The sequence below is a fragment of the Rhagoletis pomonella genome, unplaced genomic scaffold (assembly GCF_013731165.1).
Source record: "Rhagoletis pomonella isolate Grant_MI unplaced genomic scaffold, Rhpom_1.0 Rhpom_scaffold_00065, whole genome shotgun sequence".
Lineage (NCBI taxonomy): Eukaryota > Metazoa > Arthropoda > Insecta > Diptera > Tephritidae > Rhagoletis > Rhagoletis pomonella.
Window position 1 is genome coordinate 180444 of NW_023458619.1, and position 17370 is coordinate 197813.

Consider the following 17370-nt stretch of genomic DNA (forward strand, 5'->3'; position numbering starts at 1 on the left):
GTCTTACGCTGTTATAGCAAAACTACTGTACGATGTATTGCGGGAAGATGTGAAGTTTGAAGGTAGTGCCGCATTATTGTAGCTTTACAATCCCAAAGCAGTTACGCACGTGCATAGCGACGCAAGCATGTACGGCTACGTGGCCGATTTTGCTACAGCGAGACTTCGACGATATAGAGTTCCACCCATTGCAATTCATGAGCCGGGAGACCAATCCCTTCGAAGAGAAGCTTCACTCATACGAGCTGGAAGTTTTAGCCATCATAGAAGCGCTTAAAAAACGGAGAACCTACCTTATTGGGATTAGGTTTAAGATTGTAACCGACTGCAATGCCTTTACTATGACGTTAAAGAAGCGTGACGCTAAGCAGGGTTTCCTGTCTGATTTTGGAAGATTCGTTGAGCCATAGGTTGAAGCTAGCGCAGATGGACGATGATTGGGTGAGAGTAGTACGGGTAGTTTTACAGACTAGTGGTTACAAAGATTTTTATTTAAAAAACGGTGTTCTATACAAGGGTCCAGATAAGGGGTTAGTGGTCGTCTCTGAAAAAAATGGAAGACGAGATAATTAGAACCAAGGTTATTTCTCCATAAAGAGGACCCAAGAGGCAGCTGAACAAATTTTTTACCTCCCGCGGTTATCCACGAAAGTAGCTAGAGTCATTAGGTCATGCATAGAATGTATAGTTGCCCACACTAAAGAGGGGAAGAAGGAAGGGCTCTTGTCTCCCATCAACAAAGAAGATTAGCCACTTGGAACATATCATCTGGACCATGTAGGGCCAATGGAGTTAACCAAGAAGATATGACCACATCCTCTTAGTTGTTGACGCCTTTTCGAAGTTCCACTGGCTCAATCCTTTTAAGAATACTGCATCAGATTTTGTCGTCGAATTCCTGAAAAAACAGTCCTCAGTTTTTGGGAATTATTTACGATAGGGGTACTGCGTTTACATCTCATTTATTTAAAGAATATTGCAAGAATGAGGGAATACAGCATTCGTTGATCGCTACAGGCGTGCCGCGCGGAAATGGGCAGGTCGGGGGGATTCATAAGATCATCGTGCCCATGCTTACGATACTCTGCTGTGAGGACCCGAGTTGTTGATATAAGCACGTAGAACGAGTTCAGCAGGCAATAAACATCACCCCTCCGAGAAGTACTAAATTCTCTCCTTTCAGAATCGAGTTTAGAGATTTGGGTCCCGGATATGCCACAAATTAAAGATCTATTAGATGAGCTAAACGTAGAGGAAATCGATGTTGCACGCGAGGAGGTTCACAAAGAAGCAAGACTGAATATAGAGAAAATACAGCAGGAGAATATGAAAAATTTCAAGTCAAAACGCAAGGGAGATAGTCAGTACAGGGTAGACAAGTTGATAGCCATTAAACGTATTTAGTTTAGAGCCGGTCTGAAGTTCAGACCCAAGTATTTGGGTCGTACAAGATATTAAAAGTTATGAGGCGGGAACGGTACGAGGTGGAAAAGGTGGGAGACCAAGAGGGTTCGAGGCGCACCTCATCCGTGGCGGAGTATAAGAAACCTTGGGATCGATAGTTCGGAACGAACAATGGCTCAGGATGGCCGGATGTGGGATAGTGACATCTCGGGATCAGGACGGGAAACGATAGGGCTTAGTTAACACAGCACGACAGGACCTACTTAACACAGCGCTGAGCAGGCACAAAAATTCAACCCTAAACGAGGGGACACAGCAACACGGAGAACGACAGCGAACGACGAACAGGATTTTTTAAAAGAGTCGGCATTAACCTCGGACAGCGACGGACGTGTTCTGCAACCGCGCCAGTAAACCTTGTCTTATAGTTTCAACTTTAAATTAAAATTAATAAATTATTATATTGTTCCACTAAAATGTAAAATAAAATTTAACACCCTTTTACCAATTGGCCGTTTTTTGCTTAACGAAGAACCCACTTACATACATCCGACAAGCGTTGACAACAATTCGCAATAGAAAACTAAATCTTGGCGGGAGCTAACAATTGTCTACCGTATACACAGCTTGTAGAGTACGTGATAGAGGAAGGTTGAGATTTATCTTTTTTGACTCTAGCTAGAGTGAATATCTCCTAGAGGCGCTCTACCGTGTAAACTCATGAACCAGTTAGAACAGATCTGACCACTTGAGAAGCAGAAATAGCATTTGAGAAAAAAGTGTGTGACGTTGCTAATTTTTAAGTTTGCTATTTTTTTGTTTTTTACATCTCTTTCTTTTTGCGTATTTTGGAGGTAGTTTGTTTCAGTGATTTTTGGGCGATTTTCAATAAATTTTTTGTTCAAATGTAATTAAAAGGAAGTGCGCGGTAATTGGTTGCAAAAATACGTACGCTTTCATTTTTTCCTTTATACTTCTCCTTCATATTCTTTGTTTACTTTTGGTTCATTTGAAAGAAAAAAAATATGGCGCCGATATTACAAATTTCAGCCAGAAAATAACTTTTTTCTTCTGCTTCTTCTTATCAGATTTTGTGTATTTGGATCATGGTGTAAACCAAGGCGCAGCCATATAAGGTGGTGGCAATTGAATATAAGTAAAAATCTCGTGTTTTTTGTTTTTGCTTTTGGGACATCAGGATGTCAAAACTAAAGGAAATAGGAGATAATTTTCGGCATTTCGTTTTGTTGACATCCTAAAGTTACGCTATTTCGTCTTGGATGACGTTCTCCTGTACTTGTTTAGAGACAAAAATATCTAATCAGCTGTTCAATCAACACCACCTTGTATCGCTGCGCCTTGGTGCAAACTCAATTTAGAGAGGAGATTTTTATTTCAGTAAAGCCCCGTTTACATACAACTTTGTCTTTTCGCGCGCGTCGTTCGTCAGCTATTCCCAATAATCATAAAAAATTTATTGAAAATCGTTCAAAAATCACTGAAACAAACTACCGCCAAAATACGCAAAAAGAAAGAGATGTAAAAAACAAAACTGAAATAGAAAAGTTCAAAACTAAAAACGTCACAAATTTTTTCTCACATGCTATTACAAATGACTGCTTCTCAATCGGTCAGATCTGTTCTAATTGGTCCATGCTCTACCGTGTACGCTTAAGGCCGGTCCACATGGGACATTCACGTTGGCTTTGGTGTTGGCGTTGATTAACAGCTGACTATGAATACACACAACTATATGGACATGTCCACATATCAACGGCAATGCCAACACCAAAGTTAACGGACAAAAAAAGATGCGTATCTATCATATTTTTGAGCGCGTTGTCAATCAGCTGTTGCAAATAGATAAAACTATATGAAATATTTTTAATTTTTAATCAAATGTGGCCAAGAAATATCGTTTATCATGCAATTATTGATATGAAATATTAATTTATCTGTCGTTGATATGTTAATTTAGTGGGTAAAGCATTCGCTGCCAAGCGTTCTTTGTAGCAAGCATACTTTTAACGTGCGTTCTGTCAAACCAACGCTAACGCCAAAGCCAACGCCAAATTTCTATGTGGACCGACCTTAAGCTTTATGGGGTTTCGGGTTTTATGCCTTCTAAAAGCAAATCCCTACCACGAACCAAAAGTACAAGATCACACAAGAACGCGACGTTGTATTTGAAACTGGTTTTGAGAAAAAAGTTTGCGAAAGCAGATTCGTCAGCTGAGCTTTTTTTTACATTACAAGCACCACTATTTTAACTTTTCTTTAACTAAAGAAGAATTATTTCAACATTAAAAAAAAAAAACCTTTTTAAATCATTTTTTTTTTAATTTTAACTAAATTTTGTTTTTAAAGTGGCTGAAAATAGTTTTGGTTAATTTTGGTTTTCGTTGTTTTCTTTGCCTTGTTTACTTTTCTTTCGTTTTCCAGTGAAACAGGATGGCGTAGAACCCGCTCAAAAATCGACATTTTTCACTCTCTTGTTCTTGCGTGATCTTGTGTTGTTCGTTCATGAATTCTTCCTGGACAAATCTAACGGAAACTACACACACCAGTGAACCAATCCAAATACATGAAACAACTAACAAGATCATATAATAGCTCTGATCCAGTACTCCATGAACTTACAAGCTTTTACACGAACTTGCAGGAAGTTACAGGAAAAATGTTCCCGTACTCCGAAATCCTGTAAATGAGAGCGATTTTTGGAGAGTTGTTTCAAGGAAGTTCCAGGATTTTACCCGAACTTTTTCTTCTGGTAAAATCATGAAAAGTGTCAAGCGATATATCATTAGCTGATATTTTAATTATTAAATATATTTAGTTTTAGATTTAAGAAGAGAAAATTTTAAGTTTTTAAATATTGAAAGTTTATTTAATAATAATCAAAAATTTTCTGTTCAACAACAAACAAATTCATAGAACCATAAATTGAAAATCAATAACTTAAACAAGTATTATAAAAACATACAAATAAAATACCCTACAAGCAAAATGCTTTTTTATGGGGAAAAATTTGTGTTAATTGTTGCATTAAAATTGAAACAGAAATCCAACGAGACTCTACAGGAATTCGCCTCCGAGGTTGAAAGGTTGGCTCATTTGGCAATTGGAGATGCATCTGGTGAGCACCTCGAAAGAGTAAAAATCCAGAGGTTCATCAACGGAATGCGGGACGTGTATACCAAGCGCGAGACGTATGCAAATCCAAAGCCAACATTTGCTGAAACGGTCTCGTATGCTCAGACACGTGAATCGGCAGCGCTCTTAAGTAGACCAGCCTACAAAGCCCATCGAGTAGAAGTGGAAACACCTGACGTGATGAACGAGATCCTGAAAACACTCAAGTCGATGGCAGAGAAGAATACTCCTGGTGCAACCGAGAGAAAGGATGGTGCTAGGAAATGCTTTAGTTGCGGAAAACCAGGCCACTTCGCCCGCGATTGCAGCGCAAGTTCCAGTGGGCTCAACCATTCAGCAGGACGCAAACGCAGGGCTGAGGGAGACGAATCCAACTCAAATCAGTCGTTAAACTAAAACGTGCCAGCAGGAAGGGCCGCGTGCTGGCTCCAGAAGTTGAAGGGCCCATAATCTCCGTCTCACAAATTGGCCGGAATGCGAGCAACCTCACTATTGGTGGATGTGTGAATGGACAGGAGCGAGTGCTGACAGTGGATACTGGAGCGTCACATTCCATTATTCGACCTGATGTGACTACTTTTTATGTGAAGCCACTACCTGGAGCAAAGCTGCAGACTGCAACTGGTGAGCGAACCCAAGTGTTAGGAGAAGTACTATGCGAGGTAATAATCGACGGGTTGGCCTCGTACACGAAGTTTATTGTCGCAGACATTGTGGATGAAGTCATCATCGGCGTGGATTTCCTACTTGGGCAAGGCATGAAGATTGACCTCCAGGGAATGATCCTAACCTATGGCGACAGGAAAGTGCCACTTAGGGTTGGTTACGACAACCAGTGCTTCAGCAGACGGTTTGTCTTAGAGGAAGTGCCGAAGATTCCACCAGACCCAGAAGCGATTAGTTGGGCGGAGGTTGGCAGTGATGGAGACGGAGTGGTTTCGTCAGGAGAAGGAAGCGGTTCACCGATACAGGAAAAGCGTGACGGTTCCGCTAGCTCAGTGAAGAAGAGGTCGCAACAAGGAAGTGGTCATGGCAAGCCAGGCAGTGTTTCCGGCAGGAGGAAAGCCACTGATCCACGTTGCAATGGTGATACGCCGGTGGCCGGAAATGGAAGCGGCTGTGAAAGCAGTAGGGGCGCATTGAAGTGTCCCGAAAAAGGTGGTCGGAAAGGCGAGCAGTTAAGCCGGAAGCCAAGGTTGAAATTATACATGTCGGGTCAATGAAGTTAGCATCGGCGGAAGAGCGAGACACGAAACGACGACGGAAGTTTCAGCGTAAGGATCCGGATGTAGCAAGATGTGCTAAAGGAAGTGCAGCACGAAGGCGGGAGTCTGGGTGTCAAGGACAGATGATGCGGCATAGATCTGGCGAAAAGGGTGCCCATGAGAAGAGACATGGTCTGGTCACCACCAGTGGCCGGCAGAAGCACGACCATGTGAGATGGTGCACCACCGGAGATAAGCTAGAACCAATGTCCAGTAACGCATCGAGCCGAGAAGAGCTACAGGAAGGTGATTCGGTGTTGTTGCACATGCCGCAGCCGAAGAAAGGCTTCACCTCCGAACAACAGCGTAACTGGAAAGGTCCATATAGGATTGACAAACGGCTGAAGGACGCAGTGCATCGAATCCAGACAATGGGGAGACCGAGGACCAAGATGAAAGTGGCCCACTTGGAAAGACTTGCAGCGGTTGGAGCGGCAAGTGTGTCTGATCGGGACGATCAGACTTAGGTGGAGGGCAGTGTGGCGAATACTGCGGCAACACAAAGCGAACAACGAGAAATAGGCAGAATGGTCGAAGAATGACGTAGAATGTTCCACAAAGAGAAACGTCAAGTTGGATGAACACTGCGAACAGCGAGAGAAAGAGAATGAGCGATAAACTTCAGAATGTTCTAGAGTTGCCATAAGTGCCAGCGCAGGTATATAAGGGCGTCGCCACAGCGGAGTTGAGTTAGTTACGAATTACAAGTCAGCCAGCTACAAGTGAAGTGAGCAGAGAAGCGAGTTGCGAATAAGCAAGCTATAAGTTTAATTGTGTGTAACAGGTTCAGTAAAGCGTTGTAATTGCTTTAACAAGTATTGTAGTGTTTTTACTGTATTAGCAAGTATTGTAAAATTGTTTGTTGTACAATAAAGTTAATTGTACTACCATTTGGTCATCGTTTAGCCTTCATTTAACAATCCAGCGATACGAACTGGAGGATTTGGGAAACCCGGACGAGGGTTCAAGGATAATCGTAACACTATTATAGCACGAAAAATTGTAGTTGAAGGGGTGAGTTTATGAAAAGGCATTGATTAGTGGCAACAGTGTAGTAAGCAACACTGACGGCTCCAGTAATCGACAAAATTCTGCGTATACAGACTGCGTTTAAGTATACGTTCTGCGTTCTCGACTAATTCCAGCTTTACAAAACGTGATCCATACATTTCGTCAGTACATCTTGTACCGCCCTATTCCCACAACACTGACAAAATTCATCATATGACTATTGTCACAATTACTGCGCCTAAAACACAATATAAATATTGTTTCGCCGTTGTCACTTACATAACAATAAAACTGACAATTGTCATACGACAGCTTAAAATAAATTTGCGGCATAGTATTAGGCGCAGTAGTAAAGGCAATAGTCAGCCGCTGAGTTTTGTCATTGGTGTGGGAATAGGGCGGGTACTCTCATAATAGTTGCGTTCCAGATGCTTCACGATATTCACGAAATTCACGATTTGCAGGAACAGCTGTTTTCCCCATTAATAAACCTTATGGGAGGTGGTCACCTGGAACGACTTCCTGTAAAAACCTGCAAATCGTGAAGCATCTGGAACGCAACTATTGCGAACATTGAAAACGTATTCGCTATGATTTGGTTCTCGTTGCTTAAAACCTTTCAAAACAAATTGAAAATATTTTAATTAACATGGGAAATTTTAAAATATTTGTGGAATGCATTATCTGCAAATTATTCATACAAAATAAAAAGGCTGCAATTTAGTTTGGCATCCCCGGAGTTCCGCATTAAGGTAGCTATGGAACGGCAGAGGGAGCTCTCCTGATTGCCAATATGTATACTTTTAGCCGCAGCAGGCTTTCAGTTTTTAAGTTATTTGTTGTTAAAGTTTGTAAATTGAACTAACCTCTCGGCGCTATTTCTCACAATAAACACTATATTTATGTACACACTTCGGGAAAATAGTTGCATTAAAACCCCGGCCTGAGATTTCCACTTCAATATACAATTCTTAATTAATTAATTAAGTAAAACGCGTTTATAAATATCTTCACAAACGCTTGCACATTTCATAAACAAGCAGAAATAACAATGGCTGACAGTAACACAAAATTTATGCTCCCATCTCTTCTTCTTCTTCTTTTTTGGCGCTGTAAACGCCTAAGCGATTTTGGCCGAGTTCAGCAAAGCACGCCAGTCGTTTCTCCTCTGTGCCAACTGGCTCCAATTGGAAACGCCAAGTGAAGCCAAGTCCTTCTCCACCGGATCTTTCCATCGCAGTGGGGGCCTCCCTCTTCTTCTACTACCACCAGCGGTTTCCGAGTTGAATACTTTCAGAGCTGGAGCGTCGGTGTCCATTCGAACGACATGACCAAGCCAGCGGAGCCGCTGTATTTTAATTCGCTGCACTATGTCCATATCGTTGTAAAGCTCATACAGCTCATCGTTCCATCGTCTGCGGTACTCGCGTCGCCAACGCGTAAAGGACCGTAAATCTTCCGCAAAATCTTTCTCTCAAACACGCCAAGAGCCGCCTCATCGGATGTTGTCATTGTCCATGCTTCTGCGCCATATACCAGCACGGGCATGTTGAGTGACTTATAGAGCGCGGTTTTCGTACGTCGAGAGAGGACTTTACTCCTGAATTGCCTACTCAGTCCAAAGTAGCACTTGTTGGCAAGAGTGATTCTACGTTGGATTTCAATGCTGACATTATTATCGGTGTTAATGCTGGTTCCCAAGTAAACGAAATTCTCTACTTTCTCGAAATTGTAACTGTCAACAGTGACGTGGGTGCCAAGGCGCGAATGTGCTGACTGTCTGTTTGATGACAGGAGATACTTCGTCTTGTCCTCGTTTACCACCAGAACCATGCGCTTTGCTTCCCTATCCAACTTGAAAAAAGCAGAACAGACTTCGCGGTTTTTGTAACCGATGATGTCGATGTCATCGGCATAAGCCAGCAATTGCACGCTCTTGTAGTAAATTGTTCCTGAGCGGTTCAGTTCTGCAGCTCTTATTATCTTCTCCAACATCAGATTAAAGAAGTCACATGAAAGGGGGTCGCCCTGTCTGAAACCCCGTTTTGTGGCGAACGGCTCGGAGAGGTCTTTTCAAATTCTGACGGAGCTGGTGGTATTGCTCAACGTCATTTTACACAGCCGTATGAGTTTTGAGGGGATGCCAAATTCAGACATAGCGGCGTATAGGCAACTCCTTTTAGTGCTGTCAAAAGCGGCTTTAAAGTCGACAAATAGGTGGTGAGTGTCGATCCTTTTCTCGCGGGTCTTTTCCAAGATTTGGCGTATTGTGAATACCTGGTCTATGGTGGATTTGCCAGGTCTAAAGCCACACTGATAAGGCCCAATCAGTTCATTGACGGTGGGCTTCAGTCTTTCACACAATACGCTCGATAAAACCTTGTAACCTATGTTTAGAAGGCTGATCCCGCGGTAGTTGGCGCGAATGGCGGGGTCACCTTTATTGTGGATTGGGCAGAGCACACTTAAATTCCAGTCGTCGGGCATGCGTTCATCTGACCATATTCTGCACAAGAGTTGATGCATGCACCTTATCAACTCCTCGCCGCCGTACTTGAATAGCTCAGCTTGCAGGCTGTCAGCTCCAGCGGCTTTGTTGTTTTTCAGCCGCGTTATTGCTATACGTACCTCGTCATAGTCAGGCGGTGGAACGTCGACGCCGTCATCATCGACTGCGGGCTCGGGTTCTTCTTCTCCACATCTTTCCGTGCTGCTACCATTTAGTAGGGCGGAAAAGTGTTCCCTCCATAATTTAAGTACGCTCTGGACATCAGTTACTAGGTCGCCATTATTGTTCTTACAGGAGTGCGCCCCGGTCTTTAAACCTTCCGTAAGTCGCCTAACTCTCTGGTAAAAATTCGAGCATTTCAAGCTCTTCGCACTCACGTATTTCTGCCTCTCTCTTCTTGTTGCGGCAAATACGTCTCGCTTCCCTCTTCAGATCCCTATAGCGGTCCCACATAGCGCGCGTTGCGCCCGATCGCAGCGTGGCCCTGTAGGCGGCATCTTTTTTCTCTGCAGCTTCCTGACACTCCTCATCGTACCAGTTGTTCTTTCGGGCTCGCTGAAATCCGACTACTTCGGCGGCGGTACTTAATGAGCGGGAAATGTGGTTCCACTGCTCGCATATGTCGGTTTGTTGAAGAGTGCTCTCTGAGAGCAGGTGTGAGAGTCGAGTAGCGAAAGCGCTGGCCGTCTGTTGTGATTGCAGCTTTTCGACGTTAAGCTTTCCTTGCATATTTGGGCGCACATTTTTTGCTGCACAGAGGCGGGTGCGTATCTTGGCTGCAACAAGATAGTGGTCCGAGTCGATGTTTGGGCCTCGGAGTGTGCGTACGTCTAAAACACTGGACGCGTGCCTTCGGTCTATCACAACATGATCGATTTGGTTTCTCGTTTTTCGATCCGGAGACAGGCAGGTAGCTTGATGGATCTTTTTATGCTTGAACCTAGTACTGCATACTACCATGTTTCGGGCCCCGGCGAAGTCGATCAGCCTCAATCCGTTGTCGGACGTTTCGTCGTGGAGGCTGAATTTTCCGACGGTGGTTCCAAAGATCCCTTCTTTGCCCACCCTGGCATTGAAGTCGCCAAGCACGATTTTGATATCATGACGGGGGCAACGCTCGTACGTGCGCTCCAAGCGCTCATAGAAGACATCCTTGGATGCCTCATCCTTCTCTTCCGTCGGGGCATGGGCGCAGATGAGCGAGATGTTGAAGAATCCCGCTTTGTTGCGGGTTGTGGCTAGACGCTCGTCCACCGGGGTGAACGACAGTACTCGGCGACGGAGTCTCTTTCCCACCACAAATCCAACTCCGAATTTGCGCTCCTTTACATGGCAGCTGTAGTAGACGTCGCTAGGCCCCAGACATTGTTTGCCTTGCCCCGTCCAACGCATTTCTTGGACGGGGGTGGTTTCGCAACCAAATACACGTTTATATAGCGAGCCGCTTGCTCCAAGCAGACACCAGCTTGCAGCCGCAGCTACTGGTGAACAGACGCTGCAGACTTCAGTGAGCCCTTAAACCGAATAAGTCAGAGTGGCCCCACCGAAGCTCCCTCTCTTTCTGCCGTGACCCAAGGCTCCACTCGGATTGGTTACCGCATCTCGCACATGGGTTGCTCACGTTGCCCAGAGTGCGCGAACGAGGACGCAAGAGTCGGGATTGAGTATAGCCATGCAACTGTAACTGCATACCCAGCGCAATGACTATACCCCATCGCACTCCATTTATGCTACCATACGTTAAAAAAAATACACCACAAATAAATGCGTACAATAGGGAGTATAAGTGTACAATACGTATGTACATACATTGCTCTTATCAAAAATTATAATATTAGGATCGATAGGGGTCTTACTCCTGATCATAACGGTATAATTTTTTTCAGGTGGAATAATATTTACTGGTGTTATTGTAGTTCAAAGTACACTAATGTAGAAAACGTACATCGATAATTTGATAAATAATGAAAATTTTTAATAAAAAATCGCGCGATTTAAAATCAATACGTCGATAAATAATGACAATTTTTAATAAAAAATCGCGATAAAAATCAATACTTCGATAAATAATGAAAATTTTGGATGGATGTACACCATGATAGTGAAACCAATAGTGACTTATGGTGCGGTGGCTTGGTATTCCAGGACTACTATGGGAACGGTGGGGCAGACTCTCTCCAAGATTCAACGTCTGGCATGTGTTTGCATTACGGGAGCAATGCGCACATGCCCGACGGCAGCGCTCGAGGTAATGCTGGAGCTCGAGCCACTGCATATCTCAATTGAAGAGGCTGCAAAGCGAAACCTCCTTAACTTTGCGAGAGAGGGCTTCGGCAAAGGCAAGGTGTTATCATCCAGAAACAGGGACAAGCTAGGTACCCAGCTCTTCCTGGTTTTGTGCCCCAGGGACGATATTAACAGAGAGGTGGTCTTCAAGAGAAATTTCAGGACAATCACTTACAACAAGGCGACCTGGTGTACCTCTATTATGGAGTCACATACAGGCGAGCACAATACAGTGGTACACTGACAGCTCTAAAACACCCGCGGGGATTGGAGCAGGCGTGTACGGCCCTAGGCTGAAGCTTTCGGTGCCCCTGGGAACTTTCCCTAGCATCTTTCAAGCGGAGGTCTATGCCATCAGTATGTACGCTGAGATTAACATTCACAGGAACTATAGGAATGAAATGATACTTATACTAAGTGATAGCCAGGCGGCACTTATGGCCCTCTCAGCATTCGAGATCAAGTCCTCCTTGGTTTGGGAGTTTGTCGAGAGGCTCAATGCTCTGGCGGAGGTCAATGATATCCAACTAATGTGGGTACCAGGGCATATGGGGGTTGCAGGAAACGAAGAAGCTGATAATCTGGCCAGAACGGGTGCTTTCTCGACCCCGATAGGACCTGAGCCCTTTTTGGCAGTAGGACCCAACACCATAAAGGAAATGCTCAGAAGGGACAGCAGAAGAGGGAACTGCACTGGCTTGGCAAAATGGGCCAACCTCAGGCAAAAAGCTTATAAGGAGGTTACAATCTGTCAAGATACAGGCTTCTCATGGATCTCCCAAAAGAGAAACTAAGAATTATTACAGGTTTTATGACGGGCCATTGTAGGCTCAGAGGGCACCTGCATAAACTAGATATCTGGTCCAGCGACCTGTGTCGCTTTTGCGATGTAGCCAAGGAGACTCCTCTACACCTTCTTATGGAATGTGAGGCTGTTGCACGCAGGAGGAATAGGAGCATAGGGCACGTCTGGCCAAGAGAGGAGCACATACACTCACTGTCCCCGGGGTCTATTATGAAATTTATAGACACTCTGGGGCTGGTTGATTTGTTGTGATGAGCTAGGGGCACAATAGACCTACTGGCCGCAGTGCCATACGTAACCACTATTTATCTATCTATCTATGGTGTCAAGTTGGCACTACATACCACTTTTCTTAAAAAACGAGAGCTACAAATTTTTTCTTTCCACAACAAATTTTAAAGTTAAAAGCTACAATTAATGGCATAGTAACATATTGGATATCTCAATTCTATCGACTTGGTGTATGGTGTCAAGTTAGCACTACATACCATTTTTTCTTAAAAAACGAGAGCTACAATTTTTTTCTCTCCACAACAAATTTTAAAGTTACAAGCTACAATTAATGGCTGCAATTTAGTTTGGCATCCCCGGAGTTCCGCATTAAGGTAGCTATGGAACGGGAGAGTGAGTTCTCCTGATTGCAAATATGTATACTTTTAGCCACAGCAGGCTTATAGTTTTTAAGTTATTTGTTGTTAAAGTTTGTAAATTGAACTAACCTCTCGGCGCTATTTCTCACAATAAACACTATATTTATGTACACACTTCGGCAAAATAGTTTTATTAAAACCCCGGCCTGAGATTTCCACTTCAATATACAATTCTTAATTATTTAATTAAGTAAAACGCGTTTATAAATATGTTCACAAACGTTTGCACATTTCATAAACAAGCAGAAATAACAATGGCTGACAGTAACACAAAATGTATGCTACCATACGTTAAAAAAAAAATACACCACAAATAAGTGCGTATAATTAGGGAGTATAAGTGTACAATACGTATGTACATACATTGCTCTTATTAAAAATTATAATATTAGGATCGATAGGGGTCTTACTCCTGATCATAACGGTATAATTTTTTTCGGGTGGAAATAATATTTACTGGTGTTATTGTAGTTCAAAGTACACTAATGTAGAAAACGTACATCGATAATTTGATAAATAATGAAAATACTAATAATGAAAGTTTTCGCCTGCGGCGCTTTTTCCATAAAAATCAATACGTCGATGAATAATGAAAATGTTTAATAAAATATCGCGCGAGTTTTTATTAAAAATTTTCGCCTGCGGCGCTTTTCCCATAAAAATCAATACTTCGATAAATAATGAAAATGTTTAATAAAAAATCGCGCGATTATTTATTAAAAATTTTAGCCTGCGGCGCTTTTTCAATAAAAATCAATACTTCGATAAATAATGAAAATTTGTAATAAAAATCGCGCGATTTTTTAATTAAAAATGTTCGCCTGCAGCGCGTGACTTTTTTTTTTATATATTGGGGGTGTTTAACTCCATACCCTCCTTTACTACTAATTCAACGCTGAGCAGGAAAATGGGTACGATAAAAACTATTCTCTTTTCTCTTTCTCTTTTCTTAGATGTGGCAGCACTCTTCTAATGTCAGTGTGAAACCATGGTTCAATCAACAGTTCTGTATTCACAATGTGAGTATACATATATAAGTGCGTGATAATTATAAAAGCTTATTTAATTTACTAAAAAAACATCATAAATGTAAAAAATATGTTTACATTTTATTGTGCGGGGTTTTAATGCAACTATTTTGCCGGAGTGTGTACATAAATATAGTGTTTATTGTGTGAAATAGCGCCGAGAGGTTAGTTCAATTTACAAACTTTTACAACAAATAACTTAAAAACTATAAGCCTCCTGCGGCTAAAAGTGTATATATTTGCAATCAGGAGAACTCCCCTTACCCCCCACAGACACCTTTTTTTTTGTACGCGGGGGATGCTAAACTAAAATTTTCCCAGTAAAAATATTATCTTGCATCATAATAAGCGTTCTGCACAAAAATTACGCAAATACTGACGCGATAAATATTGAGCATGTAGCATTCGTGCGCGATCCATCAATCCATCAATATGGATCGTGATCCAAAGATCGTGATAATTACTAACCGTGTGACAGGACCCTATATGTATAATACCATAGCCGTTTAGACGTTAATAATCGAATATCGATAAACAGGTTCATTTCTAGGCTATTCAAATTTTACTAATATTCAGTGCTTTGGTGTTTTTAATAAATATGGATCTAAAAAACAAAGCGAGGAGAAGCACGGTGAGTAATATTAAAAGTTTATAAACATACCTTAGTAAAAGAATCATATGTGCATCCTGTTTTTCCTCGATTTGGAAAACATCAAGATGACCAACCGTTCAGCTATGGGAGAACTAAAAATGCAGCCGAATTTGTAAAACCAAGTCTTTTGTGGCTTCTGTGTAAAAATTTGGGCGAAAAGGTTGTGTTTGGTGTGGGAGAAGTTGATAAAATCGTTGTACCATCGGTTATGAATATGATTGTGGATGTTTCTTAGAGCCTCATCTATGGTAAACTTAACACTTAAATTATTATCACAGTTAACGGCTGTTTTTGCCAGAGAATCAGCCTTTTCATTGCCTGGAATGCCAAAATGACTGGGCGTCCAGATGACGATAACATTAAAAAAGTCAGAATTTTCAATTAATTAGTGTATTTCAAGGATATAGTAGTTCTGAGTGTTGTTTTTGGCCAGTAATTTGCAGGCGATAAGGCTGTCGGTAAAAATTAGGACCTTATTATAGTCTGATTCTCTGGCCAATTGAAGCGCGTTGAGAATAGCTATGGTTTCGCCATAGGTAGATGAGGCACTAAAATTGATTTTGAATGTATGTTGTTGTTGTTGTAGCGGCTACAACAACCCCGCCCAGATCGGTTGGTATCTCAGTCGTTGTCGTCAAGTTCCACTAACGGTAACCCTAGGAAGCGTGCAGCTTCTGCGGGGTTTGCCCATAAGGACAAGGTCGTTAGGGATGTCGGGTTTGCCGGGCATGCGAAGAGATGTTTCGAGTCATGTGGGGTCTCTCCGCATGCCGGACATTCATTAGGCACATCCTCATTCAGCCTACTCAGGTAGGAGTTTAACCTGCTGCAGTAGCCGGAGCGAAGTTGTGCAAGTGTGGTGCGCGTCTCCCGAGGCAGATGAAGCTCCGTTGAACTACGCATTGAATGTATGTTCATCTTTGTTAGTGTAGTTGTAGACTCCACACCCAGTGGTCGTAGGGCCTACAGAAGCGTCTGTGAAAAAAATGCAGAAATTAGAGTTTCTGTAGTCATTTACCATCGCCCAGTAAGTCGATTTTATCTCGTCAGTAGTTACATTAGTTTTTTTTTCCAGTTAGCGTTTTGGTGATAACATGTAGATTAGGGGCAGTGACTGATTCTCTTACAATACAAAGGTTATCAAAGACATTCCTAAATTCATTAAAGACCGCACTATAACTAGAATTCACATTGTGCGAGTTGTACATATGTTCACTGAACTCTTTGTCAACAATGAAATTGTTAATTAGTTCTTTGGCTGTTAGCCATTTAGCCCTTTCTGCCGGTGGCAATTCGTTTGCAATCGCATAAATTATGGGGATAGGGGTTGCTGGGGTGAGGCCGAGGCTTCTCCTTAGAAAACTATTTTGGTAGGTTTGAATCTTCCTATTGACGGTTTTAGAGCAATTTGAAGTGGACGTACGACAATATTCAATCTTGCTCCGAACAACTGATTTATAGTAGTTCAGAGCAATTTGTGGATGTAGTCCGGACTTAACTGTGGTAAGGCATTTAAAAAGATTAGAGTTATTCTGTGATTTTTTAATTACTTCTGTATAGTGTTCTTGGACCGATAGTGATGAACTGATGTTCCTACCTAGAAATTTAATAGAATGGACCTGCTCAATAACTTGATTTTGGCATTGAATCTCGATAGATGTACGTTTGCCCTTACATAGATGCATAACTTTGGTTTTGTCAGCATTGAAGGAGAGGTTTAGATCTGAACATAGTTGCGCAAAGTCATTTAGTTTGTGCCTCAAATTTGCAGTGGCTTGCTCAAGGCTGTTATGGTACGACATGATTAAGAAATCGTCCGCAAACTGGTACAATTTGGTGTTGCTATCCTGGATGGAATGTAGATCTTTTGTATATAAATTGAAGAGACAAGGCAAGACACAACTACCTTGGGGGAGTCCATAGTGTATTTCGATGGAATCTTTACCAAGTAGTAGCTTTCTATGAGCTATGAAGTTGATTATACATTCCGTATAAGCATTGTGCAAGCCAATGACTACTTTTAGTTTACTAATGTTAACGCAGTTATATGCGTTGCTGATGTCAGAGGCGCACACAATGACTTTACGACCCTGTTTTTTAAGAACTGCTGCTTCATGTAAAATATAGTTGACGCATATGGTGGCTGACCTGTGCTTCCTATATACGAAGGAGTGTTTGGGTAACGTATTATTGTCCTCAAGAAAGGTGGAAATTCTATCTTTGATACATAGGTTAATGGATTTTAAAAATACAGAGATTAAGGCAATGGGCCTGAAGTTAGAATAATCATTTAAATCTTTGTCCTTCTTGGGGATTGATACTATTTTTATCACGCGCCACTTATCAGGGATTTGGTTGGTTAGAAAGACATCGTTTAGGGCAGTTCGCACATTATTGAGAGATTCATCAGGTAAAGCTTTTAGCATTTTATATGAGGGTGAGAATTTGCATTTTTTGTATGCTGCTTTGAGAAAGCGGAAGGCTTTGTCAAGCTCGTCAGTCCACCAGGCTTTTGGACTTCTATTCGGGCTGAGAGTGTATGTGGCTGCCTCAATTTCAGTTTGGAGTTGCGGGTGTATGTCGTAAAAATTTGGTTCAAGAATGGTT

At 42.2% G+C, this 17370-nt stretch overlaps 1 protein-coding gene across 4 annotated transcripts in view; it reads left to right on the forward strand.

Moving 5' to 3' along the window:
• The first annotated feature begins 14625 nt into the window (after positions 1–14625).
• The window catches only part of LOC118749841, a 28943-nt gene continuing 26198 nt past the window's right edge, over positions 14626–17370 (forward strand). For 3 of the 4 annotated variants that reach the window (XR_004994294.1, XM_036484620.1, XM_036484622.1), the window contains exon 1: positions 14626–14742. Coding sequence is in view for 2 of the 4 variants with exons in the window: in XM_036484620.1 (XP_036340513.1) it covers positions 14710–14742 (33 nt within the window). In the remaining 2 variants the exon portion in view is untranslated. The remainder of the gene's footprint in view (positions 14743–17370) is intronic. The other variant, XM_036484621.1, reaches the window with a different exon arrangement.